Below are 19,090 nucleotides of genomic sequence, written 5' to 3' on the forward strand. Positions count from 1 at the left end.
AGACATGTAGGCATAAATTTACCTCCTTGATATTCTGCGTAGAAAATTTTAAATGATCGACTTTAACATTCCATATCATGGTATCTTAATTATTAAGCCCAAATTGGGCATGTAATTCCTGCTTAAAGATTAACTCTTTAATTATCGATGTCATGTGAGAGGCAGAAGAGAAAATGAAGCTTATCGGTGTATACAGAAGTCCCATTTGGCAAGTGTTTGCTTTTCTAACATTTTCTTTTTAAAAAATTATTTTTATTGGATATTGACAACATGGAATGGAATGATTGAATCAAGATAATTCACATATCACCTCAAATACTTATCTTTTTTCCTCCTAACTGAAACATTGTACCCTGTGACTAACAGTCCCCATGCCGTCCCCACCCCCCAGCCTCTGGTAACCACCATTCTGCTGGGTGCTTCTCTGAGTTCATTTTTATTAGCATCCACATATAAGTGAGAACATACAGTATTTGCCTTTCTGTGCCTGGCTTAACTTCTTTTTCTATTTTTAAGGTGTCAAGGAGCAGAAGCTTTTGAAATCCAGCATTCTGGATTGGCAAATGGAATCTTTATGAAATTTTTAAAAGATAGATTATTAGAAGATAAGAAAATCACTGTGTTACTGGATGAAGTTGCAGAAGGTAAAATAAAGAGAAAACTACTCAGAAAAAGGAGAGCAGGGGAGACACACCTATTCAGGGTTCCCTCTCTGGTGATTGTTTTATTCTTATTATGTGGGTTTGGAATTAGTATCTACTTTATAAAACAATTTTTATATTAATATAACGTTCAGCAACACTTCTGCTATTTAATGTCATCTTTCCTTCCCTTTTGACCTCGCTCTCCACCACCTGTGCAGCATTACTTAGACTACAAGGCTAAGCCTCGGCACAGTCATTAAGTAAATAAAGTTGAATTCTCAGAGGTCTACTTTGCTTCTATGCCCAGTGCCTTGGTGCTGGCAAATCTCCCTATTTGAGGGTGGGTGGGTGGCATGGAGGGGTGGTGGGGAGTTGTCCAGTGAGCAGTCTCTCCCAGGATGGGAGAGAGAAAACTTTACAGAAATTTTTAGACACTGCTGGGAAAAGCTGAGTTCATTTTTTTCCCTGATGAACTTAATAGTTTTTAAATCCTGATTTAAGGATGTGATCCTAGGGGGTCTAATGCCACATCTTCCATTTCTATCTGTTCTTTCCCTGCCTGCTGGTATAATGCTGTGCATATGTCAGATGCTGAATAAGTACCTATTATTTCAGTAGACTGCACTGTGTATTTTGAAAAAACATTTTATAAGCCATAGCAAAAAGAAGGTAACTTGGCCAGACATGGTGGCCCAAGCCTGTAATCCCAGCACTTTGGGAAGCTGAAGCAGGAGGATCACTTAAGGCCAGGAGTTCAAGACCAGCCTAGGCAACATAGCGAGACCCTGTCTTCAAAATAAAAACTAAAAATAAAAAAGAAGAAATTCTTTTACAAACTAGCACCACTAGAAAATGGAGTTTCATGGATGTTCCAGTGATGGCAGTTTGGGTATAAGGTGTTTGACCAACTGTCAGCCATATTTATTTTCATGTTTTTATCTGTGTAGCTATTTTAGATCACTTGACTTAGCCACTTTTCCATTTAACATAACCAGCCAGGGCTTTGGACTTACTGCCACCCTCCCGCTTCATCCAGAGAAGTTCCACTTTTATTTGTTTTCTACATTAGGCTTCTTCTGAAGCTCACATTTGAAGGAAAGGCTCTGCTGCTTTAAAAAAAGAAAAAAGAAAACCTTTGGATTATGTCAGTTATATTCAAACTGAGATCCTGTAAGGTGCTCCAGAAACTCTACAGTGTTTTATTTCAATTTCGTTTTGAAGTACATTTTAACTATTTTAAAACTTAATAAAAAGCACCATGCTCACTCATATATGATATTTACCAAATTGTCATAGCAATGAATGGCATCCCGATATGTGCTGTGAGGATATTTGAACTTCTTATAAACATCTTAGACAGTTTTGCTTTTCGCTGATCTTTTTCAGTCCTACTATGTCTGCTTAACCAGAATTGCCCAGGCAGGAAGACCCTGTAGTGTACATGGAGCACACTCAGCTCAGTGCCATGCACATTGTGCCCTTCATGGGTAACGGCCCACTCATTGTACAAAATAAGTAAAGGCCTAATAGTATCATGATAAATAATACAGTTAAATCTAGCCCTTATTTTGAGTTTTGGATGCTTTGTGTCTGACCCCTGTCTTAGTAGTAAAGAGCAAAAGTAGTTGTATGAAATTTTTCACAAGTCATCCAATTTTGAAACAAAACTTTGCTGTTTCTCCCTTTGGATCTTCCACATTACTTAATTAAAACTTATTCCATGGCTGGGCATGGTGGCTCACACCTGTAATCCCAGCACTTTGGGAGGCTGAGGTAGGAGGATTGCTTGAGCCCAGGAATTCAAGACCAGTCTGGGAAACACAGCAAGACCCCATCTCAATTTTAAAAAAAAATTATTTGGGGCCAGGTACAGTGGCTCATGCCTGTAATCCCAGCATTTGGGGAGGCTGAGGCAGGAGGATCACTTGAACACAGAAGTTTGAGACCAACCTAGGCAACATTGTCAGACCCCCCATCTCTATAAAAATTTTAAAAATTAGCCAGGCATTATGGTGTGCACCTGCAGTGCCAGCTACTCGCGAGACTTAGGTGGGAGGATTGCTCGAGCCTGGGAGTTTGAGACTGTAGTAAGTATGATCACACCACTGCTCTCCAGCATGTGTGACAGAGCGAGCCCCGTCTCAAAAAAAAAAAAAAAAAAAATTCCAGAGGGAGAAAAGTATTCAGAGATTATAAGCCAAGCAGTTGAAGGGGGAAATAAACATGTTACCAATTTCTTTTTTAATTTTTTGGTTTCTTTGTGTGAGACAGAGTCTCTGTCGCGCAGGCTAGAGTGCAGTGGCATGATCTTGGCTTACTGCAACGTCCACCTCCCAGGTTCAAGTGATTCTCTTGCCACAGCCTCCCAAGTAGCTGGGACTACAGGCATGCACCACCACGTCCGGCTAATTTTTGTATTTTTGGTAGAGATAGGGTTTCGCCATGTTGGCCAGGCCTGTCTCAAACTCCTAGCCTCAAGTGATCCACCGGCCTCAGCCTCCCAAGTTCTGGGATTACAGGTGTGAGCCACCACACCCGGCCCACCTTACCAATTTCAACTGTGTGCAAGGAAAACAAAATATGAGGTAAATTGGTTGTTATAATGCTACAGCCATCAATCTGTAACAGGACTTTTATTTTTGTACTATTCAGGACAGCATTATTAGAAGTGTTGAACATATTACTGAGGGTTTTTATTGTGAGTAGATGTTCGATATGAATATAGGACCTTGAAGTAACCTACATCTAATTATAGGACCCCTCTTTTCCCTTCCCCCACTCCATGATAACTACCATTCTAAACTTATTCCTTTTTCGTTTTACATAGTTTTATTGAGTTTATATATACCCAAAAAAGTATGCGTAGTTTTGTTTTTAACTTCATAAAAAGGTATTATGCTCTATGTAGTCTTTGGGACTAGATTTTTTTAGTTAATATTATGTTGCTAAGATTGATCCATATTGTTGCATGACTGTAGTTTTTAACTGCTATGTAATATTCTGTTATGCAAACATACTACAGTTTTTTTCAACTGCTCTTCTGTGTTGGTGAGCATTTGAGTTAGTTGTAGGTTTTTGCTATGTTAACAGTGCTATCATTAACAGTCTTGTATATGTCTCCTGGAATATGTATGCATGAATTTCTTTGCAGTATAATTCTACAACTTGGAATTGCTGGATCATAGGGTATGACAGTATTCCATTTTAAGAGAGGATGCCAGACAGTTTTGTAAAGTGGTTGCCGAGTCTACACTTACCCTACTCCCCACAGCCAGCAAGGGATAATGTGAATCTGTACTCTCTCCATCACTTGATAGTCAGACTTTTTTATTTTTGCCAAATGTTAAATAGTATCTCATGTGATATTGAACATTGTTCATATGTGATATTGAACATTGTTTATATTTTTAATAGCTATATGTATATCTTATGTGAAACATCTTTTTGTGTCATTTGTCCATTCTTCTGTGTGTGTGTTTTTTTTTTTTTTTTTTGGCTTATTGATTTAGAGGAATGTTGTATATGTTCTTGATATAATACTAGCGAGGACTGCTAAGACACTATTGAATAGGTAGTTGTGGGCATCCTTGTCTTGTTTCTGACTTTAAAGGAAATACTGCTAATGTTTTCACATTTAGAATAATATTATAAGTTTTTTTATTAACACTCTATCAGGTTAAGGAAGTTCTCTTAATTTTTTTGAAAATTTTTATTATGCATAAATGAACAAGATTAAATGGTTTTTCTGCAGCTATGAAGAAGAAAAATAGGATGTTTCTTTTCTTTCAATTTCTTAATATGGTGAGTTAAATTTATAGATAGTCTAACATTAATCCAACTTGAGATAAATCACTTTCATTGGGATGTATATTTTTAATACACTACTAGATTTAATTTGCCATCATTTTGTTTAGAATTTTCATATCTATATTCATATGGGAAATGGGCCTGTAATTTTACTTTCTTGTTATTTGGTTTAATTTTATGAGAAAATAAAGTTAGTATTTAGTGGTATCAGTGTTATCAGTATCAGTGGCATACGGAGTATCAGTGTTATCTGATAGAATGTAGTGTAGGCCTTGTGGAATGAGATGGAGGTTGTGATGGTTGATTTTATGTCAACTTTTGCCAGGCCTCAGTGCCAAGATATTTAGTCCAGTATTATTCAAGATGTTTCTAGGTGATGGGTCCAACATTATTCTGGATGAGATTAAAGTTTAAATTTGTGGACTTTCAGTAAAGCAGATTGCTCTCCATAATGTGAATGGGCCTAATCCAGTTAGCTGAAGGCCTTAATGGAGCAAAGACTGACCTCCCACAAGCATGGGGTTTGCCAGCAGCCCACCTTTGGGGCTCAAACTACAACTCTCCTCTGCATCCCCAGCCTGCCTGCCTGCAGGTTTCAGACTTGCACCGCCACAATTCATAAACCAGTACCTTAAGTCAGTCCCTTCTTCTCACTGTCCCTCTATGTACACACACACACACACACACACACACACGTGTACGTGTACGCATGCGTGCATCTTGTTGGTACTGCTTCTCTGGAGAACTCTAATACAGAAGATGGAGAACTCTAATACAGAAGAAGTACACCCTGTTGTTTACTGGGAAATTTTGTATAAATTATGATCTGTTCCCTAATGTTTATGGTAGAACTTGCCTATAAACCAACCTGGGATTGGTATTTTTTTGGTAGAAGATTTTTAACCACTGCTTCAATATCTTGAATATTTCTTGTACCATATAGGCTTTTCATTTCTTAAGTCAATTTTGATAAGTTATATTTTCCAAGGAATTTGCGCAGTTTTCAAATTTGTTGTCATTTAGTTGCTCATATTTCTAATAGTATTCTTTAATCTCTGCCTTATCTGTAGTTATATATCCGTTTTCATCAGTATTACTTGTACCTACTTTCCTTTTTTATTTATTGCCAGCTTTTGCCAATTGTGCTATTTCGTTTTGAAGAACCAATCTTTGGCTCTGTTGATTTCTTCTACTTTTTCATTGTTTTCTACATCATTAACTTCTGCTGTTTATTTATGTCTTGCCTTGCATTTATTATTTCTTTTTCTAACATCATCATAGTTCATTCACTTTTAGCCTATTTTTTCCAATTTATGTTTCTAAGGCTTTACATTTCTCTTAAAACATCCCTTTCATCACACATCCTATAAGTTTAGGGATTTTTTTAGTTTACTTTTTTTTCTTTGACCTTTAAGTTATATAATACTGTCTTTAATTTTCAAATATGGCAGGAATTTTCATTTCACTTCTTGCTTTTCATTTCTACCTTAATTGCTTTGTGATCGAATATCGTCTGTCTAGTTGCTATGCTTTGAAATTTGTGGAGGTTTTCATTATGGCTAAGTAAAAGATGAAATTTTGTAAATTTTGCATGTGTACTTGAGAAAAATGGATATTTTTATAGTAACTGGTTGCAGAACTCTATGTATGCCCATTAGGTTTGGCCTATTAATTTTTACTGTTTTGTTCAGTTCTATATTTCTGCTGATTGTCTCTTTGATCAATAATTGAGATGTTGAAATCTCTCAATTTACCAAATTTTCTTGTAATTCTAGCACTTTTTACTTCATATATAGTGACTATTTTTGTGTTTTAAATGTTTATATTTTCTTATTGAACCTTTATCATTATGTAGTGATGCCTCCATTTCAAATGCTTTTTCTCTTTTTGTATCATACTAATAGAGCCACACCAGCTTCCTTTTTGTTGACCTAATATGCTATTTTTTACACTTTTACTTTCCTACTCTTAACCCCTAGGATAGCCTGCTTCTCTACGCTTTTACTTTCAAACATTTCATGTCATTCTGCTTTGCTGTAGCTTTTGGAGGCACCATATAACAGATTGTTTAAAATCCAATCTGATAATCATGGTCTTTTAATGAGAAAATTTAGTTAATTTACATTTGTTATTTTTTGTACCTGTTTTAACCATCTAATTTTTTGATTTGGCTCATTTTCTTATCTTTTTTAAAAAAATTCTATTTATATCTTTTCTTCTCTAACAAATAATAATTTTAATGTACTCCTACAATACTTGGTGTCTCCTTTTAACCCCCAACATGTTGATTTAATTTAGACTTAGTTCTGGATCACTACATAATTTTGTCTCTTTTTTTAAAAAAAGAACCTTACTATTATTAATTTATAACATAGTAGACAGAAGTAGGATAAACTATAACTTAAATAACATACTTCTAAATTTAAATTGATGTGTATCCATGTACATTAGTCTGTATCTAAAACATGTTGAATGAAAATGGCACATTACAAAGACATACATAGAACATTTTTGTTGAATTCAAAAACCTAAAACACTGGCATATACTATTGATGAACACTTACACATGAGTAAAAATTAAAACATGCCTGCCATGTCTGGCACATAATAGGTGCTCAGGAAATATTTGTTGAGTGAATAAATGATACTGAGAATATAACCTGATAATGTAGGATAGTTCTTAGCCTAAATATTTAAAATGTAAGAATTGGTGGTCTTAAAAATAATATTTATTTTCATATCTTTTAGATATGGGTAAGTGTCACCTTACCAAAGGCAAACAGGCTCTAGAGATTCGAAGTAGTTTATCTGAGAAGAGAGCACTTACTGATCCAATACAGGGAACAGAATATTCTGCTGAATCTCTTGTGCGGAATCTACAGTGGGCCAAGGCTCATGGTATGGTAAAGCCTATTTTTTGTTAGATCTATAATATACTTACATTAAGTCATAAAGTTTCTTCTGAATAAATAACTTTCCTCCCAATTTTACAGTGAAAATATTTTGGCCTACTAGGCAAATCTCAAACCAAACAAATATTTCAATTATGGATATTACACTGGTTTATTTGATTTAGAAATATCAAATTATTTAGCCCATTATTGTCACTATTGGTAAAATTTAAATGACCATTTAAAAATTTTTCTACTTTTAAAATAGGTTAAGTTTCCATTCGTCTAATACACAATCCTTTAGATTCTCCTATATTGTGACCTGTCAAAAATCATGGATTGGGTTCTGATCCAGTCTCTACCACTCTATGAACATGTTATCTATAACACGTAAAATGTAAATAAGACTTGGTACCTGCTTCAGGCTGGGTGTGGTCGCTCACGCCTGTAATCCTAGCACTTTGGGAGGCCGAGGCAGGTGGATCACCTGAGGTCAGGAGTTAGAGACCAGCCTGGACAACATGGCAAAACCTCGTCTCTACTAAAAATACAAAAAGTTAGCGGGGTGTGGTGGCGCGTGCCTATAATCCCAACTACTAGGGCAGCTGAGGCAAGAGAATCTCTTAAACCTGAGAGGTGGAGGTTGCAGTGCAGTGAGCAGAGATTGTCCCACTGCACTCCAGTCTAGGCGACAGAGCGAGACTCTGTCTCGAAAAGAAAAAAAAATAGGTAGTACCTGCCTCATAGGTTATTGGGATTGAATGAGTGTGTAGGTAGAACTGAGCATGGCACTTGACAAGTCCTCTGTACTTTTGATTATTCATATAACTGAGCATCCTCTCGGACACTTGATCAGTAAGTTGAGTGATCAGCAGAGAAGATGATGTGAAAATCAATCTGTAGCTTAATTACCTTTTGGTAATTGTATATGGTTTAATGAAAAAATAAGTTTAAATTACCAATGGAAATAATTTTGGATTTTCTGAGTCCAAGTATCTATTCTGTGAGTCTCTTATAGATAATTGAAAAAAATTGTATTTAATGAACTTCTATAAAATATCTTTATTTTCATATATAATAATTTTTGTTCTTGGCCAGGTGTGGTGGCTCACACCTGTAATCCCAGCACTTTGGGAGGCCAAGGTGGGTGGATCACCTGAGGTCAGGGGTTCAAGACCAGCCTGGCCAACATGGTGAAACTCCATCTCTACTAAAAATACAAAAAATTAGCTGGTCATGGTGGCAGGTGCCTGTAATCCCAGCTACTCTGGAGGCTGAGCCAGGAGAATCACTTGAACCTGGGAGTCGGAGGTTGCAGTGAGCTGAGGTCACGCCATTGCACTCCAGCCTGGGCAACAAGAGCAAAACTCAGTCTCAAAAAAAGAATTTATTCTCTAATACATATTTTTAGTAAATTAACATATTAAAGCACATTAAAATGTAAAATGCTATAAATATCTCACCATTCCAGATAACTAGATAAGTAATTGAATGTCTTTTCTCTAAAAAAGATCTAAACAACAAATAACAAAATTACAGTGGTAAAGATCAATAAACGAAACTTCATAAAACAAAATGAAAAGGTCATATAGAAAATATTTGTAACAAATAAGAGAAAAAAAATTAAGACCCTCCTCAGTAAACAAGCAAATGATGCAAATTCAACAATCCACACTGCTGGAAGTATAGAGAAAAATTTTTTAAATGGCTAATGTAAGTAATTAAGGAATAATTAAAACTGATGGTATGTTTCTGCTTTTTAATACCATCAAGTAGACAAATGTTTTAAAAATTAATATTCTGTTTTGGACATGTTATGCTGAAACTTTATATTCCATGTAAATTGAAAATAATTTGTCCCATATGTAAAGGAACAATCACATAGCTTTATCTAACAATCTTAAAGCATTACGTATGTATAAATAAATATTAACTATGATAGAAAAACAATAAAACCCAGAGGTATTATAAATATTCAAGAGTTAACAGAATGGTTAAAGGTAACAAACTATAATGTGGCTGTTCAGTGACATTGTGCTTTATTAAAAATTCTGGTCATATAAATTTAGGCAACAGTGAAAATTTATCTACAATTGTATGCATATTTTTGATTGCCACAATAAAAATTATATATACAGTTGGATAAGAACTATAAGCAAATGGTAAATGAAAGATTTTGTTTGGCCAGCAGAATATTGGGCATTATTTTTTAAATTGTGTGTGTTTAAACAATGTAAATCATGTTTTTAAGCAAAAGAAATGCTCTCTAACTATATTCTCCTCCATAAATATTTGCCTCTTATCATCAGAAAACCTACCAAAGTTGTTCTTATTGTTCTTTTTCAGAACTTCCAGAAAGTATGTGTCTTAAGTTTGACTGTGGTGTTCAGATTCAATTAGGATTTGCAGCTGAGTTTTCCAATGTCATGATCATCTATACAAGTATAGTTTACAAACCATCGGAGATAATAATGTGTGATGCCTATGTTACTGATTTTCCACTTGTGAGTCTCTTCTTTTATTTAAAATACAGTGATATATTCTCACTTACTAAAGACTAAATTTTTTAAAACTTAAAGTTGATGGTAAATATAAAGGAAATATATATATTTATAGTTTAGTAACACTGGTCATAATATTTACTAATTGCCAAAATACCCTAAGTTTATGAGATTTAGAAATGTCTAAAGTTCACTCAGGAAGGATGCCTCTAATTTCTTATATCCTAAACAGGAGAGCGAATGTGAAGGAATAAAATGTGCTATAAATATGTCAAGAATAATTTCCTTTTAAACAGTTATAACTTATATTGGAAACAGTAGTTTTTAAGTCTTGTTAAGGTATGGTCATATGCTGGAATAATAGAAATCTAGTTCTGCTCTTTTCAAACATTTAGGTTTGATAGTTATTTTATGTTGGTCTAAAGAAGCCAGTAAATGGTACCCCTCTTTCCTACATGAGTGTGACAAACTGAGAAGCAAGCAAGGAGTAAGACAAGCAGAAACCCAAAATATCACTTAGATTACTGATAGAGGCTTTGTGGAGGATATTGCTTCATGTCAGAGTAAACGGTCTAGCACCAAACCCCAGAATTCAGTGGCCACCCCATACCTCCAGTCTCAGCAGTACGGAGCCCAGATAGGCTTCCTGAGGTACTGAGCAAGCTGGGGGCCTGTGGGCTTCTCATGGAGCGGCAGAACCCTCTTACTCTTGGCCATTGGGTTGGCTCTAAAAGAAGAAAAAGGAAAAGGCGGTTTATTTATCCTTCTTAAATATTCTAATCATATAAATTTCCCTGCACCTTCCCAAAAGTGATGATTAAGAGGAGAGAATCCAGGAGTCAAACGCTAATGGGGCTCTCTCTGCTTAAGAGGAAACTTGAGTAGCTCAAGAAGCATTTCTAGGAATCATTTGAAAGGAAGCTCTTTCAGAGCTCACTTTACTTTTTAAATGGCTTAGTACAGAATTGAGAATTCCTATTATAACCATAGATTGTTGTTTTCATTGTTTAGTCCTGGATAATTTTGGGATTACCAAAATTCACGAGAGGCCAAAATTCACGAGAGGACAATATCAGTTAAGATGTCTTATGTACTAGATTATATTGTGGCTTTCATTGATTTCATTATTAACAGTCCCTAATTTTTTTTTTTTTTTTTTACAGGATCTAGATATTGATCCAAAAGATGCAAATAAAGGCACACCTGAAGAAACTGGCAGCTACTTGGTATCAAAGGATCTTCCCAAGCATTGCCTCTATACCAGACTCAGTTCACTGCAAAAATTAAAGGTTACTACCTTTTCTGTTTATAGCTACTAATGGAAAACTATGAAACTGGAAACTTACTTTGGCATAGACCATAGATATGCTGCCTTATTATTAAACTAGAGATAACCAGTCTACAGAAGGTCCTAGATAACCATTCTACAGAAGGTCCTATCAGTGACCCTTTTTATATTCTGTTTCCCATGGTTGCGAGAGGACTTTATGTGTGCTTACCCTCCATAATGCTAAAAAATTAGTAACAGTATATTCTTTTTTCTTTTTTTAGAGATAGAGTCTTAACTCTGTCACCCAGGCTGGAGGGCAGTGGCATGAACATGACTTACTATAACCTCAAACTCCTCAGTGCATATGATCCTGCCATCTCAGCTTCCCAAGTAGCTGAGTCTACAGGCACATGCCACTACACCCAGCTAATTTTTTTAAACTTTTTGTGGAGAAGGGATCTCACTATATTGCCCAGGCCAATCTCAAACTCCTGGCCACAAGAATCCTCTCTTCTTGGCCTCCCAAAGCACTCGGAGTACAGGTGTGAGCTTCCACTCCCAGCTCCATATTCTACTTTTAAATATGTTCAGATTTTCAAGTAATCATTTCCTAGTTCTATGACTAAACATATAGCAAATTAGAATTTCTTTTCCATTTTTTTATTTCTAGTTGACTTACAAATGAGAAGCTAGTTCTGCACATTGAGTGTTCTAATGAAAGCTTTTCTTTGCAAAAATTGAGACTTTAATTTGTTCACAACTACATGACCACAGAATGTATCAGCTAAAACTCAGGGAATGGAATGGGCACGATTGAGAATTACACACATAAACCTGTGGTCATCCTGTTCGAAGCTCATCTACTTAAAATCCTTTCTTCTCTTAAAAAGTTAGCCCATTATCTGATTCAGTTGTATTTTCCACCTACGATTATGGATTATTATAATATTTTAAAAACAGCTTAAGCTTTTTTTATAAAACGTATAAAACCAGGTTTTTTTTGTTTTCTTTTGAGATGGTGTCTCTCTCTGTCGCCTAGGCTGGAATGCAGTGGCACGATCTCAGCTCACTGCACCCTCCACCTCCCAGACTCAAGTGATTCTTGTGCCTCAGCCTCCCGAGTAGCCGGGACTACAGGCGTACGCCACCATGCCCAGTTAATTTTTTGTATTTTTAGTAGAGACAGGTTTCACCACGTTGGCCAGACTGGTCTTGAACTCCTAACTTCAAGTGATCCATCTGTGTCATCCTCCCAAAGTCCTGGGATTATAGGCATGAGCCACCACGCCGGGCCCAGATCATTTTTTAATTAAAAGTTAATTCCCTATATCTAATAATAGGGAAGGGTAAGTTTCCTAAGCTGCACTGCTTGGAAAATGTTTTCCCTGTTCATCTAGAGTATAAGATCTCTTTGACTTTGACTACTAACAGTAGTAAGAACTAGAAATTCTAAATGTGTTGTAAGTATTGCATGAAGGAAAAGGAAGATAATGCTAGCTGGCGTTTCTCAGTTTCAGGGAGATATAAAGGATGCCTTGAGGATTTGGAACCTGGGAAAGGAGAGTGAGTGGATTTTTGGTGGTGGGGGTAGGGGTGTGTATGTGTGAATATTTTCAGATTGCTATATATTCACTGTTGATGCCAATAATAAACCAGATTTTTTTCCTTTTCAGGAACATCTAGTCTTCACAGTATGTTTATCATATCAGTACTCAGGATTGGAAGATACTGTAGAGGACAAGCAGGAAGTGAATGTTGGGAAACCTCTCATTGCTAAATTAGACATGCATCGAGGTTTGGGAAGGAAGACTTGCTTTCAAACTTGTCTTATGTCTAATGGTCCTTACCAGAATTCTGCAGCCACCTCAGGAGGAGCAGGGCATTATCACTCGTTGCAAGACCCATTCCATGGTGTTTACCATTCACATCCTGGTAATCCAAGTAATGTTACAACAGCAGATAGCTGTCATTGCAGCCGGACTCCAGATGCATTTATTTCAAGTTTCGCTCACCATTCTTCATGTCATTTTAGTAGAAGTAATGTGCCAGTAGAGACAACTGATGAAATACCATTTAGTTTCTCTGACAGGCTCAGAATTTCTGAAAAATGACCTCCTTGTTTTTGAAAGTTAGCATAATTTTAGATGCCTGTGAAATAGTACTGCACTTACATAAAGTGAGACATTGTGAAAAGGCAAATTTGTATATGTAGAGAAAGAATAGTAGTAACTGTTTCATAGCAAACTTCAGGACTTTGAGATGTTGAAATTACATTATTTAATCACAGACTTCCTCTTTCTAAGATTTTGTGAATTGGTTGATTAGTTCTATACAAATGAAGTATGGAGGTGTGTATGTTTATATGTATATAACAAAATATTTTCATTGTGACCACTCTGAAGTAAGAGCAATGGGAATGGCATTATTGTAGAATAAGTCATTGTATTTTTAACACCAGAAAGAACCTTGCCGATCACTAGGCATAACCTAATTTTATCCATGGAAGAAACACAGAAAGGCATCTAAGTTAGAGCTGGCACCAGAACTGAGACCTCCAGAAATCTATTCCAGTATTTTTTCCACTACACAACTGCCTTCCTGACAGGTTCTGAGATAAGTGTTATGTTTGTAGATAGAGTGAAATATATTTATATATATATAAAAATATACAGATACATATCTGTGTATTATCTCGAGGAATGTACAGACTTTAGTTTTTGATTATAAGGATTTTGCTGCAAGTTTTAGTTAAGAGGTTTGTACATAAATTGTAGAACAGGCTGAAATTTCTTGTTCATAAGATTATGAAACTGCATGAGAAGTGATAAAATGTTTGTTAAAGCTAGGTAGAGATTAAGAATCAAGATATAATGGATAATTTTCATAGCTGCCTATCAGAATTTTCCAAATATTTAGCATCTTCCTTGATAATATGTATTTTCTTCTTGAATTTCACTGGCCTAATGAGATAATACTATTATCTTTGGTTCTACCTAAAAGTTGGTTAAAAATGCAATTGGCAAGGAAAAATACTGAATTAGTAATTTTAAAAGTCTAACAAAGAAAATCCCAGGCCTAGATGGCTTCATTGTTGAATTCTACCAAACATTAAAATTAGCACTAATTTTTTGCACACTGTTTCTAAAAGTAGGAGAGGAAAGAACACTTCCCAACTTACTCTAGGAGGTCAGTATTACCCTGATACTAGACTAGACATCACAAGAAAACTATAAGCCAATATTCCTTATTAATACAAACACAAAAATCATTAACAAAAATATTAGCAAACTGAATCCAGCAACATATAAAAAGGATTCTATATCATGACCAAGTGGAATTTATCCCAGGAATTCAAGGTTGGTTCAACATCTAAAAAATCAAATAAGCTAACATACAGTCAGTTCTCATTATTCACAGTAATTATGTTCTACAGAATATTCTCCCACAAACACTGAATTAAATATGGAACAACTGCTTTTAGGAGAAAGTGTATTTATTTGTGTATATGTGTGTATACATATGTTTATCTCATGCACATTATGAGCTTGAATTCTTAATTCATCCTAGCAAATTCTACCTTATTTTACAGAAGTGAAAGTGAGGTATCAGAAGTGTTAAGTGACATGCCTGAGGCACCCCACTAACAGGTGTCAGAGCTGAAATTCAAACCCCATCCAGCTGGCCCTGGAGCCAGAGCTTGTACTACACTGAATTGCCCCTGCCATTTCCACTCTCCAGTCATTTCTCTATGAGACTGAAGCAGGAAGGCATCATCTTGTTCAGCCTCAGCCTCAGCTGGGAACATGTGTTTTGGGTGACTCAAATTTTTCACCCATTTACACATATCCACAAATGACTGCAAAAGTGCCACAGATATCAATTTGAGGGTTATAAATTTTAGCAAGTTGGTAAATTCACAAATACATAACCGTGAATAATGAGGATCAACTGTACCGTATTTAATAAAGCACAAAACCCACATAGATTGTCTTAATAATGAGACAGAAACAGCATTTGATAAAAACCAAAACTCTTTCATAAAAACACTCAACAAACTTAGGAATAAAAGGAATCTTCCTAGATATGATAAATATAACATCTATGAAAAGCCCACACCTAACATTATACTTCATGGTGATAGACTGAAGGCTGAATGTTTTCCCCTTAAGATTAGGAAGAAGGACAAGGATGTTCACTCGGCACTACTTCTATTCAGCATTGTACTTGAAGTTCTAGCCACAGCAGTTAGGTTAGGAATTCAAGGTTTGTTCAACATCTGAAAATCAAATAAGCTAATAAAGAAAAGCGGTTTATACTGCAAAAGAAGTGAAACTATATGTATTCACAGTTGATATATAGTTGTATATAGAAAATGCTAAAGAATCCATAAAAAGTAATAAATGAGTTCAACAGGTTGCAGGATAGAATGAGTTCAACAGGTTGCAGGATGCAAGATCAGTTTTATTTCTGTACTAACAACAAACATTCTGAAAACAAGAATAAAGAAATCCTATATACAGTAGCATCAAGAATAAAACTCCAACACGTTGTTTAAAGAAATTAAGATCCAGATAAATGGAAAGACATCCATGTTCATGGATTGGAAAACTAAATATTGGTAAGATGGCAATGCTGCCCAAATTAGTCTACATATTCAACAATTCCTATCAAAATCCTAGCTGTATTTTTTGCAGAAATTGACAAACTGGTAAAATTGGTAGGGAAACGCAGGGGACCCAGAATAGCCAAAAAACCTTGGAAAAGAACAAAGCTGGAAGACGTACCAATTTCAAAAAGTGCTACCAAGCTACAATAAGACAGTGTAGGCATATGGATAGACGTATCGATCAGAGGAATGGAACTGAACATCCAGAAATAAACCCATACATTTCTCATCAACTTGTTTTCAACAAGGATGGTAATACCATCAATAGAGAAGGAGTGGTCTTTTCAACAAACGGTGCTGGGACAACTAACTGGTAGCTACGTGCACAGCAAAAAGATCCCTACCTTCCTACCACATTACAAATTCTAACTCAAAATGGATCATAGACCTAAATATAAGAGTTAAACTCTTAGAAGAAAACAGAAGTAAATCTTTGTGATGTTGGGCTTAGGAATGGTTTCTTAGATACAATACCAAAAGCACAAGCAACAAAGGAAAACAGTAGATAAATGGGACTTCATCAAAATTAACTTTAGCGCCTTAAAGGACACCATTAAGAAAGTGAAGTGAACCCTCAGAATGGGAGAAAGAAATTTGAAAAATCATGTATCTGATAAAAACAAAAAAACAACAAAAAAAAAAAACATGCAAGTGCTCAGCTGTGGTTACCACAGAGTAGCACTGTCCAGTGAACTTGCTGTGACGATGGGATGCTTGGTATCCGCACTCCCAGTGTAATAGCCTTTAGCCTCATGGGGTTGTTGAGCAATTGAAATAGCTAGTGTGAGGAACTGAATATAAAATTTTAGTTTTAGGATGGGTGTGGTGGCTCACGCCTATAATCTCAGCACTTTGGGAGGCCAATGCAGATGGATCACTTGAGCCCAGGAGTTCAAGACCAGCTTGGCCAAGATGGCAAAACCCTGTCTCTACTAAAAATACAAAAAAATTAGCTGGGCATGGTGGCACACACCTGTAATCCCAGCTACTAGGGAGACTGAGGCAGGAGAATCGCGCGTCCCCTTTATACTCTTCGGTATATTTGTTTTTTTTTTTTTTTAAGACAGAGTCCTGGCTCTGTCGCCCAGGCTGGAGTGCAGCGACATAGTCTCAGCTCACTGCAGCATCCGTGGAGGCTGAAGCAGGAGAATCGCATGAATTTTTTTAAAAATCTAAACGTGATTTTAAAACTAGCTTAAGAAGAATGATAACAGTTTTGATCTTCTTTTTTATCAACCATGTTTTTATTTTACTTGAATCTCGTGCCAATTGCTTTGTAATATTAAAGTAGGATTTACACAAGTGGAATTTAGAAAAGATAATCTATCAAATCTATCCATACCAGTTAGAATGTAATAAAGAAATTAGGATAGTGGAGGTTTGAGCAAGTAAAGGCTCACCCAAATTCAAAGCCAATACTTGATGCCGAGAGGGGATATTTTCTGGAAGGTAATTTTTAAAAATTAAAGTCACAATTATAACTTATATATTTTCTAATAAATCTCAACTCATGGGACAATTTGAATATAAAACACTGTATTGTTCCTCATTCAGTGATGAACAAGTCAAAACGTTTCAGAAAAGGAAGTCTTTAAAGAAGAATCCTGGCACAGAAAAGGTCCATTTAGACATTGCCTTCTTTCCCCATCTCTAATGCCTCTTTTCAAATCTCTGACTTGCACATGAAGTAACAGTGAGGTATCCTGTTCAGTAATCACAATTTTTGGACTTGTCAGATTCAAGAAATTCAGTTATGTAGCCAGAGCTTAGATCATTGACATGTATATTGGCATAAGCTTTTTTTTGTTTGTTTTTAATTTTAGTAGAAGTGGGATCTCATTTTGTTGCCCATGCTGGTCTCAAACACCTGTCTTCAAGTGATCCTCCTGCCTCAGAAGCATCAGTTTAATATCTAGATAAAATCTGATGTATGTAATTTTACTTTTAAGAGTTTTTTTCCAAACAGACGTCCTAATAATGTTGTTTCCTATTCCTTGAACATTCACCTGATACTTATATGCTGTCATTACTTTTAACTGTCAACTGATGTCAGCTACTCAATTTACACATTACTTTTGTGCATTTCATTCTGTTTCTCAGTTTGACATTGACATTCAAATTCAGAGTTTGACACTGAAACCCTGGGCATGGTGGCTCACACCTGTAATCCCAGCACTTTGGGAGGCTGCAGTAAGCAGATCATTTGAACCCAGGAGTTTGAGACTAGCCTTGGCAACATGGTGAAACCCCATCTCTACCAAAAAAAAAAAAGCAAAAACAAAAATTAACTGGGCATAGTTGCACACACCTGTAGTCCCAGCTACTCAGGAGGCTGAAGTGGGAAGATTGCTTGAGCCCAGAAGGTAGAGGTTACGGTGAGTAGAGATTGTGCCACTGCACTCCAGCCTGGACAACAGAGCAAGACGCTGTCTCAAAAATAAAGTATTAGTAAAGAAGAGTACACTCAGAATATGAAAATGTGTAAGTGTGCATATTCTCTTTTTTTCTAATTTGGTAGCATTAAAAATACTTAAGCATCAAAGTTTGGCTTTATGAAGAAGGAGTCTGAGACACCTCAGGTTTCAGCCCTTACTAATAGCGTGGCTCAAAGAGTGTTACTTGCCTGTGCTTCTGTTTCCTTATCTGTAAAATGGGGATGATGCTCTAACATCAAAGAGCTTATAATACTTTACAGAGCTGGCAGTACTAAATAAGACCATTCCTCTAAAGTGCCAGCATTTTGAAAAGCATCAACCCATCAACCTTGTGCTTTAAATCTGGCATTCTTAAAGCTATACCTGTAGGCAGTATAGAGTGTTTTTTTTGTTTGTTGTTGTTGTTTTTTGAGTCTCACTCTGTCTCCCAGGCTGTAGTGCAGTGGCACGTCTTGGTTCGCTGCAACCTCCGCCTCCAAGGTTCAAGCGATTCTCGTGCCTCAGCCCCCTGCATAGCTGGCATTACAGGCACACACCACCATGCCCAGCTGATTTTTGTATTTTTAGTAGATACAGGGTTTCACCATGTTGGCCAAGCTGGTCTCAAACTCCTGACCTCAAGTGATCTGCCTGCCTTGGCCTCCCAAAGTGCTGGGATTACAGGCGTGAGCCACCATGCCCGGCGGGCAGTGTATATCTTCTAAAGTTGCAATTTTTATTCACTCCAGAATCACTTTTCAAAAAGCATGCAGATTTAATGCCACCAGTTTGTGTTATGTATCTACCCCGCAAAACAGCTCTAAAGGTGATTTACTAAAAGATTAACAGCATTTATCTCTGGTGGGATTAATTTTTCTTTGCTTGCTTACCTGTATC

At 36.2% G+C, this 19,090-nt stretch overlaps 1 protein-coding gene across 2 annotated transcripts in view; it reads left to right on the forward strand.

The window, feature by feature from the left end:
• Positions 1-18,067, forward strand: part of MALT1 (MALT1 paracaspase) — an 81,219-nt gene extending 63,152 nt beyond the window's left edge. For both annotated transcript variants that reach the window (XM_024236039.3, XM_054538020.2), the window contains 5 exons: positions 517-644; positions 7,200-7,349; positions 9,689-9,846; positions 11,007-11,132; positions 12,787-18,067. In XM_024236039.3, the coding sequence (XP_024091807.1) occupies positions 517-644; positions 7,200-7,349; positions 9,689-9,846; positions 11,007-11,132; positions 12,787-13,224 (1,000 nt within the window). In that variant the 3' untranslated portion in view covers positions 13,225-18,067. The remainder of the gene's footprint in view (positions 1-516; positions 645-7,199; positions 7,350-9,688; positions 9,847-11,006; positions 11,133-12,786) is intronic.
• Positions 18,068-19,090: the final 1,023 nt, after the last annotated feature.

Source organism: Pongo abelii, chromosome 17 (genome assembly GCF_028885655.2).
Source record: "Pongo abelii isolate AG06213 chromosome 17, NHGRI_mPonAbe1-v2.0_pri, whole genome shotgun sequence".
Classification (NCBI taxonomy): domain Eukaryota; kingdom Metazoa; phylum Chordata; class Mammalia; order Primates; family Hominidae; genus Pongo; species Pongo abelii.